At 39.7% G+C, this 13,058-nt stretch overlaps 1 protein-coding gene across 1 annotated transcript in view; it reads left to right on the top strand.

The window, feature by feature from the left end:
- Positions 1 to 13,058, top strand: part of COL6A6 (collagen type VI alpha 6 chain) — a 118,631-nt gene that overhangs the window by 16,649 nt on the left and 88,924 nt on the right. The window contains exons 8-12 of the mRNA XM_007087379.2: positions 4,158 to 4,501; positions 4,585 to 4,663; positions 8,628 to 8,782; positions 10,818 to 10,910; positions 12,302 to 12,355. Of these exons, the coding sequence (XP_007087441.2) occupies positions 4,158 to 4,501; positions 4,585 to 4,663; positions 8,628 to 8,782; positions 10,818 to 10,910; positions 12,302 to 12,355 (725 nt within the window). The remainder of the gene's footprint in view (positions 1 to 4,157; positions 4,502 to 4,584; positions 4,664 to 8,627; positions 8,783 to 10,817; positions 10,911 to 12,301; positions 12,356 to 13,058) is intronic.

Raw genomic sequence — 13,058 nt, 5'->3', positions numbered from 1 at the left:
AGATTAAGGTAGTTCAGTGTATGAACCCCAGACAAACCTGGATCTGAATCCCAAGTGTGAGATCCATGGTAATAACTGGGAGAGCCTGGACAAGCTGCTCTAAGTCACAGTAAAAGGAATATTAGAGGAGTTTCAGCATATGCTGTTTCATAAGGATAAGTGAGATCATGAGTGGGAAGTACATGACATATATGCACAGAATATTAGTAACTAGCAGAGAGTATTGCAGAGGGTATCTTGAAATGATCTCATAAATACAAATACATGGAATCATGGGGTCAGTTCACAGAAGTACCATTTACCAAGAGTTCCTTAGTTTGGGAACATTAATATTTTTGCAGTGGTTCAGATTTACATTCAAATTTTATGTCTCAGTATACAACAAATTCCCGTAAGCAACTGAACTCCAAAGTCTGTTTTCTTACCTTTACTCATGCTTATTTTCCCGATTTTTCTTTGAGCCTGCTTATTCTGACCATCGAGAGGAGATGCCAGGCAGTTGTTCGGGACATGGAAATGCTCCCTGTTTCATGGAGCTGTGATTAGGGTAGCAAAAGAATCAATGGTACCTCTTATCGTTTGCCTCCTCATGGGTAGATTAATCAAAAAGAGTTAAACAAGAGGTTAGTCTGATTAATATGAGGATTTGATTCAAGGAATGTGAGAAATGTAAGGACAAAAATAGATGATCATTTGCAACTTTCCTTGACCAGAATCTCTTTAGGTTTATGTCTTAATTGCGTTCTGTAGAAAATGGAGCTCAAAGCAAAGTTTATATGCTAATACTTGATGTGCTACTACTTTGGGAGTACAGTCCCAGGGAAGCAAGAATGAGTGTAAGGAAGTGATCTAGGAAAGGACAAAAAGTAAATACAAGATGGTATGTTCCTAAGCCTGCTGCAGCTTCTTGAGAAACCATAATTGATACATTAGTCATGCAGAATGTCACCAAAGAAGCTGTATGGAACAACCACATAGATGGGCCCATCAGGGGGAATAGAGAAGAGGATCTGTCTGCCAGTTTCCCCTCAACTACTGCCTTTCATTGATCAGAGTTACTCTCAAGGGGAGTTAATTCTCCCACACTACTATGTTGTGTTATCCAGTCTTTCAGGGAAACCAGACACAGGACCCACGGTGAATTATATATGTGGCGGTAAGTGGTGGAAGGAGCCAGAGTTCCTGTGAGTTCAGCTGAGGTGGACATGGGAACCAGAGTCATCATGGCCCTCCTGCACTGAGGATGAAGGCCATGCCAAAGACTTGCCCTCGGCCATACACTGTTGGGACACCAGATGATGGAAGCTGAGACTATCCATTGGACAAATGTCCAAGTCCTGGATTGGGTAGGGGAGAGGTAGTGAGTCTGAGAAATATATGAACCGGGTCTCTTACACTAACTATTTTCTAGACCATTCTTTTTTCATCTAAGATACCCCTTCTTTCAAAGGCCCCGAACAAATTTCTCTCTTATCCCAACCAATAACTGCCAATAGCCCAACTTTCCCCTTTAAAATATTTAGGAATTGTTTTCTAATCTTACTGATATGTCCTACCTTCCTAACAGTAGTTATTAATACTAAGAATCTTCCATCAACTCCAATTATGAACTCTCTTTATAAATCAGATAATTAAAATGAGTTTTTAGGTCTGGCAGGAAAACTGTTAACACTACCTGTTTGGTCCAGTCCCCTCTTTTCTTTTGCATTTTTATTTTGGAATGTATAATCTGATTTTTAGAAACAAGAAAATTAATGTCCAAAAAGGTTAAGAGATTTGCCAGAAGTTATTTAACAGTAACAGAGTTGTGACTAGTCCGTGGCTGAGAGTAACCATTGAGCCTTCTCACTTAACGACCTCCCCCTTCCAGGCTTCCACCCTGGTTTGTGAGGGTGCTCAAAACAAGAGTTTTGCTTCTCCTTGTTATCTTCCTCCACAGCCAGCCCTGTGGACTCCCTTCCTGATTTGCCCTGTGTTTATTGCCGCTTTTCAATATCCCTTCCTCCTATCCTAAATTAACCCTTCCTTATTTCTCTTTTCCAAAACCATTCCTGCCTCTTGTTAGCTCTGAAGGGCTCCTGATTGGAGGGCCAATGTCTCTGTAGACTTGGTAAGGCCCTTCCTTCCATGAGAGCCCACTTGATGAGTAGGGTCTACTCTAATTGTATTCAGACATATAGCTGCCAACTCTATGCTGGTTTCTCAAATTCCATTCCATTGATCACATTATTATGGAATCATTTGTCAATTTGAATTAGTTAAATACAAGGAACTTATTTACTAGAGTGTGTACTTCCAGTAATCTAGACCAAAAGTTAAAACACTTAATTTTTAGAGGGGACAGTTCCCAGGATCATTCAATGACATTTTGGCATTGCTGCCAATGTTTGTTTTTTCACAAGAAACTGTTTTCCTTGAAGGCTGTGATCTGTTTGGGTTACTGAATGGTTTTCTGTTCAGGGGTTAAAACAGTGTCCATCCAAGAGTGAAACTTGCAATCTCAAGATAGAAATGAAAGGATATCGATTCAACAGGGATTTTGGAAAGGACATATTCTGATGCTTTTGGCTAGTTTCTTTCTCTTTATCTCCTTTTCTAAATATTGCAGAAGAGATTTTCCAATAAGTATATATGGCAAAGTAAGCAATAAAGAAAAACTGAAGAAAACCCACCTTTCAGATTTTTTTGGTAACAGCAGTTTACCTCAAATGTGATGGTGAAAATTGATGACCAAATAAGGCTTTTATTTTTCCCTCACCCAAATCTTTTCTCATTAAACATGAATAAGGGGACAAGGGAGTGGGATAAAAATGAATCAAGTTTACTGACCCTTATTTTAAAACTTGAAAATGACATTTTGATTTCAAATACTTGTAAATGTACAACTGACCAGTGTGTCTAGAGGTAGTGTAGGTGGGCCTTTGTCCACACAACAGATATCTGAAAAACTCCTTATCTGAACAAAGCAAATTAAAAATAAACTTTCCCTCCCACCTATTTTTTGTTTTTGTTTTTTTTAACCAAGCAAACTGGTAAAATTTGCTGAATTTGTATCCAGCTGAATTTGCTGAAGTTTTGGAAAGCTGAAGTTCTGGAAAGAAGAATGCATATGTCCTACAACTTTATCCTTCTCTGATTATACTCCCTTTCGGAGGCTTAGTTTAAATTATCAAGTCCCTTCTAGTTTCTCCAATGCTCACATGTCCCTGGCCTTAGTAGGGATAAGAGCAAAGCACTCTAAATGGAAAACTCTAAGTATTTCTCGAATCCCGGGATGGCAAAGGTTTCAGCTTCCTGACTGCCTGAGCTCTGAAGGCAACACCGTCTTTGGCATAAACTAAGCAAGATCCCAAAGGATCTCTTGGAGTTTTTCTTTTTTACTTTTTCCTTTCTGAGTGGATGTTAGAAGACAAAAAGAAGATGGGGTGCCTGGGTGGCTCAGTCGGTTGAGCATCTGGTTTTGTCTCAGGTCATGATCTCACGGTTTTTGAGTTCGAGCCCCGTGTCGAGCTCTGTGCTGACAGCTCGGACCCCGGAGCCTGCTTCAGATTCTGTGTCTCCCTCTCTCTCTGCTCCTCCCCTGCTGGTTCTCTGTCTCTGTCTCTCTCTGTCTCTCTCTCTCTCAAAAATAAATAAACATGAAAAAAAAAATTTTAAAGAAGACAAAACGAAGAATCAAAGATCGATTTTAGAGAAATCATCATAGTCCTCACTTTAGACAAATCATGATTTATTTTTTCTAAATGACTATTCAAATTTTTGTATCTCCCTTCTAGTTAAAATTTGTTGAATGACCTTAATTAGTAAGTAGTATGATATGGATTTCCTATTGTAGACTATTACCATTTCCACTATAATTTTAGATATTTAGATGATTTTGCATGGCTTTTTCAGTGGCCACAAATGAAGTCTTTCAGAACTTTGTTACAAAATCCTTTAGATTTTATACCAGTTAAAAAAAAGTATTCTATCCTTGTACAGGTTGTCCAAGAGTGATTCTAAGCCTCTTCCTGTATTCACTCATGCTCTTCCTTGTTTTCCAACTTTATAACTGGAATAGAGATAAGAATTTCAAGTACCTTGATTCAGACACGGCATCCAAGCCAAACAAAGGTATTTGTGGATCTAATAAGATATACTTTTCCCTTGAACCCTAGATTGTTTTGTGGATGTTGTGGTCGGATTTGACATCTCAACTCATGAGAATGGGCAGACTTTGCTCGAAGGTCAGCCTTGGATACAAACCTACCTTCAAGACCTCTTACGTGCCATCAGCTCCCTCAATGGGGTAAGCTGTGAGGTGGGCACAGAGACTCAGGTTAGTGTGGCTTTTCAAGTGACCAATGCCATGGAAAAATATTCCCCCAAGTTTGAGATCTATAGTGAAAACATACTGAACAGCTTGAAGGATATAACAGTTAAAGGACCATCTCTTCTCAACACAAACCTCTTGAATTCTCTGTGGGATGCATTTCAGAATAAATCAGCTGCTCGAGGAAAGGTAACCTGATTTTATTTTATTTGTCAATCTGTGATTTCAATGACATCCTTTTTACTCATTTTTCTCTTTGAATACTTTCCTAGGTGGTTCTCTTATTTTCAGATGGATTGGATGATGACATTGAAAAGCTGGAACAAAAATCTGATGAACTGAGAAAAGAAGGTATTGAGCATAGGGAGAGGTGGGAAAGGAGTGTTTAATGATTTAATAACCTCAGAACTTAATTCTGGCTCTTACATTCTCAAGCACTCAAATAACCCTAAATTTGCCAACCAATACGCATTTGGGAGAACAAATGAGCTCTCAAAACATTTTGGCGTCTACTTTTTCCTTCATACTCTATGCGTGTGAAACAGCACTGAATACAAAGTCATACCCTGTCTCTTGTATCGCTGTGTTCCTTCTTCCTGAGCTTTCCTGGAGAGTGTTCCTGTCTCCCTTGGTGTCTGCAGAAGTGAACAGTGTATTTCTTCTTGACCAAGGAATGGGACAGTTGGATTATTTTCTTCTGACACTGTTAAAGTTTTCAGAATTGCGTGCGTTGTTGGACAAGTCTACTCGTGTTTTGGAGCTTCCTAATTAGTTCCTTCCTTCAGACCACAGAGGGACCAACCATGGTGCTTATGAGTTTTTCAGGCACTGGCGCTGGGCTTTTCATTTTGGGAACCTGTGCCCAGACTGACTTATTGTCAGTTTTACTAAAGTATGGATCAGTGGAAGAAAAATGCATCCACATGTTTTGGTTTGACTAAGAATAGAAATACTTGCCTGTAAGTGGATGCTATTGGTGCCCCACCCAGACCCCCTTTCCAAGCAGATTCCTCCATCTTCAAGCTGCTGGGATTATTGGCTGCTAGAAACTCACAGGCTCTCCTTTGAAGAATTGCTGTTGGCCAGTGGAAGCCACTGGAAGGTTACTCCCTACCCCACCTCTAGGCTGCAGGTAGAGTAAAAAGAGTTGGTCCTTTACCTCAAAATGACACCAGTTCTGTGGTGTAATTTATGTTCTAGAGTTCTCCATGGGATCAGGGTGAAGCTAGTCTTCAGCTGAAACACTTTCGAGCTCCGCTCCTTCCTCTGCCCTGTCTTGCTTTCACCCTGTTCTTCTAAGAGTGCTTCCTCAATAAATTGTATGCATCCAAATCCATATCTCAGGCTCTTCTTCTGGGGAACCTGGCCTAAGACAGCTGCTTAGGCTGCTCCCCAGTTAGCTGCTAGAAGCTGGGTGGACTTTGTCTTTTTCGTTTGGTTCTCTCTCCTCAATCTTAAACAAATTACAAAGTTAACTGAATTTACAGCTGGAAAGTAATTTTTATTTTGCCCTTTATTTGCTAAAGCTGATTTCTTTTTATTCTTTCAAGTCTGGGACTTTTTTTATGATCTGAGGTGGAGATATTAGTGAAGACTGAGCATAAGTCTCTAGAGTGCTTAGTGTGGGTGGCTAGGGATTTTTGGGGTTTTTTTTTTTGTTTGTTTTGTTTTTTTTCCAGCGTTTCTTTTATGGGGAAGAGATACATCAAGAGTTTTCTCCATGAAGTTTTCCTTGGAAAATCCAGATTTCTAAGACCAACCTTCTTTCTCCCAACTCCCCAAAAAAAAAAAAAAACTAATAAATGAGCTTCAACTCCAGAAGCTGGATTTTTAATACCCCCCAAATTCAGAATCTTTGAATGGCACTGATAAAGGGATGGTGGCCATAATGCTTTTTTAAAAGTGTTAAATGGCTCTCAATATGGGTAGGGAGTACCTCTAGTTCTGGCTTCCTATATTTAAACATACATGATTTCAGTTGATGTTTGGCCCCATGATCTATTAACCTAGGAAGGCCTCCCTAATTTGAAGCCAGGTATCTATCTGTCTATCTATCTATCAATCTATCTCTCTAAACTGTGCAATTATCGTGATACAAGAAGAGACCAAGAGAAAAGGATCCTCAGTGGTGGCTGTGGCTTTATAACTAGTCCATATGGACTGGAGTTTGAATTTAATTTTTTAAATCTAGTGCTCTAGAGTCTTCCCAGGGATTCTTTTATTCTTTCAGGTTTTATAATCTTTTCTTCCTGAAATTATTTTTATAAATTGTATTTAAGATCACCTGACTTCTTTCTACAAAATTTTTTTTGACGTTTGTTCATTTTTGAGAGCCAGAGACAGAGCGTGAGTTAGGGAGGGGCAGAGGGAGAGAGACACACACAGAGTCCGAAGCAGGCTCCAGGCTCTGAGCTGTCAGCACAGAGCCCGATACGGGGTTTAAACTCATGAATCATGAGATCAGGACCTGAGCTGAATTTGGACGCTTAACCGACTGAGCCACCCAGGTGCCCCAAGATCATCTGACTTCTTATTAGATGAGTCTGAAAGGAGCAGAATCGGAGTCCTCCATCCTGAGAAAAACAGTTACAAATAATAGTTATTGCATATTTCCTGCAAAACAACAATCCCATGGTTCTCATGACTCTTAAATTTTTATATTTCCTGGAACTTATAAGAAAAATTCCCCCCTCATAAATAGATCCATTAGCATGCCTTCTCTTGATCATTAAACTCTGTTGATGAACTCAGCATTCTTCTGTTTCCCAGCCGGCTTCACCATCCCTTTTCTCCTTGTCATTCTCATTCCTGGAAGAGTGGCTAATGCCTTGTTGCTTTGAGACAAGCCAGAGATGTCAACGCTACAACCCGGGAAGTCCAGGCAAATCAGGACACGTTCGTCACCCTATTTGGTGTTTCTTTCTTCCTTCCATTTCAGCCAGCCACTCTGCTTTCCTCTCCTATAACTTGAACCTCCCCAGTATGTCCCTGAAACTTTGTTCTCTTCATTCTTCTCTTCTTCTCGCTCAAAATAATTCAGAATCATATTACACTTAGAAGGCGTTCTGAACTTTCAGGTCCATGAACATTTCCTTTTCCTAGTTCATTGGTTTCCACGTCCTATCTAAAGAATTCTTCACCCATCCATAATGAAATGAGAAAACTTAGTCCAATGGAGTCAGGTTTTCATAAAGCTAAGTTTATTCCATTTTAGGATTGCTCTTTACTCTGATGATGTTGTTAGTATGTTTTTGTTACTAAGATATCCTTTGATTGTAGGCTTTGGAATCAGGCTTTCCAGGTAGAAACCTAAAAATACCACTTGAGCCAGTCATTTAACTTCTCCAAGCTTCAGTTCACTTGTCTGTAAAATACAGCTATAATCCTACATACCCATACAGTTGTATTTGTATCTTACAAATAAGATAATGCATGGAAAGCACTTAACCAACTCCCAGCCACATAGTAACTATTAATAAATGAGAGCACAGTAGTTACTATGGTTACCTCCACCATAACGATGGCCAGTGTTATTACCATTATCATTTCAAGGTTATATCAATCAATATTTATCATTTCATGTTTGTATTAATTAATACTGTGCTAAGTAAGTCAACACTCTGTCAGTCCCTGAACATTTTCTTTGAAATATTCTGGTCTATAAAATTCCAAAGCTTATGAGCTACAGCTCTGGATGATTATGTCATTTGTTTCTAATTGCCTGACAAGAGGTCTCTTACTGTCGAACAGTCTCTTACTTATTATAATTCCAACTGGATTATTGATTCCTTATGAGGGCTTTATAGCTGTGCTTCTCAAACTTCAATGTGCATACAAATCATGTGGTGGTTTTATTAAAATACAGATTCGGATTCTATAGGTCTGGGATGGGGCTTGAAATTCTGTATTTCTGATAAGTTCCCAGGTGATGTAAGTCCTGCTGTCAGAGGATCCCCCTTTGAATGGCAAAAATTTAGAACACTTGCTTTTTTGATAGATGAATTCCTGTATATGTTAGTATACTCTCTGGGCCCTTTTTACATCACTATATCTCACTTCAAATCATGAGGGAACTGGAAGTTCTACTGTAATATCCCCTGTCTCCAGTTTAACTAGTTTTAAGAAAATGTAATTCCTGGTGTTCTCTGATGATAATCTTGTCACTTGTCAGTTTTACATTGTGTGGTTGGGGGAAGTTGACAACAAAATGAGTGTTCCTCTTGCAACTGTTTTCCTAAAATAACAATTTAGGTACGTATGCAAATAGATTAAAATAACCAAACCCACCTCACCCGGAGTAAACTGTGTTGGATAGGACTGAATGCCCTCATAACTGTTGCTCTGGATGGAGCCAGCGACTCAAGTGACCTGGCTGATCTTCTCTACATTGAATTCGGGAAAGGGTTTGAGTATAGGACCCAGCTCACTATTGGAATGAGGGACCTTGGGAGCCGACTGTCAAAGCAACTGGTATGTTACTTAGAAAAGGCTGGTGAGTTTAAACTTTCTGTCTTGTATATAGATTTAATATTTATGCTTATGAATTTCACTTGGGAATGAAAAAAGCTTTTCTGAAGTAGTGAACAACCTAAATAAGAGGGTGTTTTGAAAAAAAAAAAATGATAGAGATCTGTCAAAGCAAGTTTAATTAATGTGGTAGGCAAAAAAGAAGGAAGAAACTGAATAGCACCTACAGTCCTGCCCGAATTATAGTCACTGAACATAAGTGCCAGAGGGAATCTGGGGTGAGAGGATGAATCCGCTGCTCCCTCAGCCAGCCAGTGTTCACAGCCCTTGTGGATCCTAAGTGTTCCAGCTTACCACAGTGAGTATAATTCTAGTGTTTGAGATGTGTGTTTTCCCTGCAATGTGGCCTGTAAAGGAGAGTCAATTGCACTTGGAGTTCAACCAAAGAAAGAGCAACCTGCTTCGATGTTGGAGGAAGAACGAGTGATGGGATGATAGACCTCCTATGTTGTCCTGTGTGTGTGATCAAAAGCTTTTTCAGTGTCTTCACTGAGATGTTTGCCTTGTGAGCTCTTTTTAGAACCTAGTGCCGATGGGAGATGCATTCCAGTCATGCCCCTTTCAGAAATGTACATGAACTCAATAGAAGGAAGGGTTACTGAGTTACATGGCACTGCTTTCACCTTAATGACAGCCTAATAATTTGTGATTCACTGATGATTTATAAAATCTATAGTCACATCAAGACCCTTTCCAATAACATGCTAGCTCCTGCTGTTTCTCACCTATAGAATTTGCATACAAATAGATGTTTAAACACAATTTGTTCAGTGCAGAAATTATGTAAAAATAATCACTTCAGGAATATGGAGGGGCACCTGGGTGGCTCAGGTTGGTTGAGCATCTGACTCCTGATTTCAACTCAAGTCATGATCCCAGGGTCATGGGATTGGCCCCACCTTGGGTTCCACAACTAAGTGTGGAGCCTGCTTGGGATTCTTTCTCTGTCTCCCTCTGCCCCCTCCCCAGCTGGTGCTCTGTACTGACAGTGTGCACCCCGACACGGGGCTTGGTCCCGCGACCATGAGATAATGACCTGAGCCGAAATCAAGAGCCGGCACTTAATCAGATGAGCCACGCAGGCCCCTGTGGAGAAATTTTTTCTAATGGCTGAAAAGGAGCATTATATAATAATACAGAAGCACAATTGCTAAATGGTTATAACAAAACATTTTCATTGTTCATCACACTAGAATTTTGATGGGAAACTTCTCAACACAAAGATTGATTCTACCCTACTAAGGCCAAGCATGGTGTTTATTGAGAACTGAATTTTCCTAAAAATTAAATCTTATGGGTTAATTATAAAAATCCAGGGGAATCTGTCAGTTTTTCAGAGGACAACAATGTTCAGGATAAAATTCACTGACATTTTTCAATCCATAATATGGTTTTTCCGCCTGGGTGTAAAGAGGAATCTTCTCCCCATGCCCCTACCCTCAGCAAGTGTTTTGGAAATGTTGAGTGTGTAATTGGTGTGTTAGAAATCCTGTTACAAACTTTTCTGGAAGTGTTTACCACTGGACTCCATTGCAAGCCATATGACATTGGACGCTATCTAAATCCTCAAGCATACAAAGATTTCACAAAAGGGGAAAAGGAGCAAACAGCATTCATTATATCGAACAAAATATTGGGGGCAAAATTATATGAGGTAATCAACAACATCATGGTCAATGCTGGGATGGGGTGGAAATAGGAAATGAGTATGCAAGGAGTTGACCGTGGCTAAACTAAGCATTTCGAGAGCACGAAAGGATTTGATTTGATTCTGAAGTCCTCATGTGGTGGAGAATGCAGACCACAGAAGGAAGGATAGCAGCTAAAGAATGTCGCAGGCACTCTGTGGAGCACGGTCACTTTAATGGCAAACGGGCTTCTGAAACAGTGGTAAAAGTCTGAATGACGCGGCTAAGCTTGTATGTGTGATTGGGAAGCAGTGCCATCAAATGTAATGTACTTCCCACCCTCCGCCAAGGTCAATGTTGCTGAGAGGACATGCTGCTGTTTATTCTGCAAGTGCATTGGAGGGGATGGCACAATGGGAGATCCTGGACCACCAGGCAAAAAGGTGATTTTAATTAAGATTTATGGTGCACTGTATGTGAATGTCATATGTCTGAAAGACATGAGTTTAGGTAGAAATAAAGGATGGTTTTTTAACTTCAAGATAGAGCCTGTGAGGTAACCACTTAGGATATTCCTCGTCTTCTATGTCAAATTAGAGTCATGGCTTTCCCTTGGAGTCTTCTAAAGAACCTTCTATACAAGTGTTGGGAGCAATGGCTGCCAAGATCCTTGCTGATCCAGTGTTCAGCAGCAATGGCAACGACACAGAGAAATCAACTGTGATCTCTGTGTTGAATAATGAAAACCTCCTGAAAATAAGCGTTGTTTCAATTTCCATTTTTAATGACGACAGAGTGATAGAAGTGAAGTAGGGAGTATTTGGGATAGTCTGCTGAAAACCAAATGAGGTCAGATCACCCTAGCCTAGCAAAAGATGTGGCGATGTTTCAGTCAGCTTTAACCAGACCAGAAATGTCACAGATGTATGCACAAACATGCCGATTATAAAACCGTAACCAACAATAGATTCGTGTATTTCCTAACCAAAAAATATGTATGTACTCTTCCAAAAAAAAAACACGATTGGGGATTTAGGAAATGTGAAAACATGTACAAACATAATATGGATGTGTTTAATAATTTCAGTACTGCTTCTTTACATGTGTGTTTGATTTGTGAACAATTTATAGATGGCACTATAACTCCCAAATCAACATGTTTGTGTCTGTGTATAAAGTGTTCAGACTATTTCCCGAATGCTTCAGCTTCATGTAAGGAGAATGGCAGATTTTTTTAAAGCAGGGCTCAGAAAGAATGAAATGTGTGTGGCCTATTTTTCTATGTGTAGCATAAACCCTGAAAGATTTTTTTAATGAAAAGAGGATAATTCTAGTCTGTCAAGGGCAAATATAGCTCTGTGCACTTGAATGTTCGTCTGAGAAAAAAATTCCAGCACTATATATAACCCCAGAGAGAGTTATGGACAATATTATGATCCACATGTGCACATACACTTGAGTTATCTGGATGCTTGTTTCAAAATTACATTCTTAAAACATTTTTAAATTTGAGAGAGCACGTACAAGCTGGGAAGGGACAGAGAGAGGGGGAGAGAGGATCCCAAGCAGGTTGACTGCTCACAAACCATGAGATCATGACCTGAGCCAAAATCAAGAGTTTGTCACTTAACTGGCTGAGCCACCCAGGCACCCCAAAACTATATTTATTTTTATGTGTGTAAATACAGCCTAAGTTGTGGAGGAAGAACTTTTTTTTTTTCCCAAACCCCTACAACTGTCCGTAAAGTGAAACTAAAGTTAAAGATTTTTGCTTGATTACCTCTGGTTTTTGGTCTGTGGAGTGCTAATGCATTCTTCCTTTCCTTATTTCCAGGGATCCCCAGGTTTTAAAGGCAGTGAGGGCTACCTGGGAGAGGAAGGCATTGCTGTAAGTCAAGGTTTTCTCACCTGTATTTATTCCTGAGAACGTATCTACAATAGGAAATCGTTTGTGTTAACTCAGAGGGAAAAAAAGAAAAATCAGAGTCTAAGAATTCATGTACAAAATCTGAGGTCTTTCCTAATCCTCATCGGGCTTTGCTTCTGATGGTCAATAATGGTTTATTAACCTACTGTCTCCTCTTTGACTGTTCGCCAATGCTGCACAATGAACTCAGTGCGAAAGTTCTTTTCTTCACCAGGGGACTCAAATCACTGCCATTTCCCTCTTCCTGATCCATTTTGCACAGGTAAACCAACTCCCCACATTGTTTATCAAGGACCTCTACTCTTTTTTGCATCCATCCATCTAACCATTCCTTTCTTCCTTCCTTCCATCCATGCATTCATTTAACAATGATCTGTTGAGCATCTTACCATTTGTCACATTATTTATCAAAGACCTCACTCATAAATGAACTTATCCATTCATTTATTCATTTAACAAATATATACAAAGGAATTCTACCATGCTTCAGGCACAGTGCTAGACCCTAGAAATAAATAAAAGAAAAAATGATTCCTATCTCCGGTAACTTCAGACTAGTGGAAAGGCAAATGAGACCATTGTGTTTCCAGTTGTTATACACAAGGACTATACTAAAGGTGTAATGAGGTGCGTTGTGACAAAGCATGGCAGAACAAATCCATAA

The sequence above is a fragment of the Panthera tigris genome, chromosome C2 (assembly GCF_018350195.1).
Source record: "Panthera tigris isolate Pti1 chromosome C2, P.tigris_Pti1_mat1.1, whole genome shotgun sequence".
In the NCBI taxonomy this organism is placed as follows: Eukaryota; Metazoa; Chordata; class Mammalia; order Carnivora; family Felidae; genus Panthera; species Panthera tigris.
Note: the sequence above shows the minus strand (reverse complement) of the source record. Positions and strands in the feature narration are given on the sequence as shown.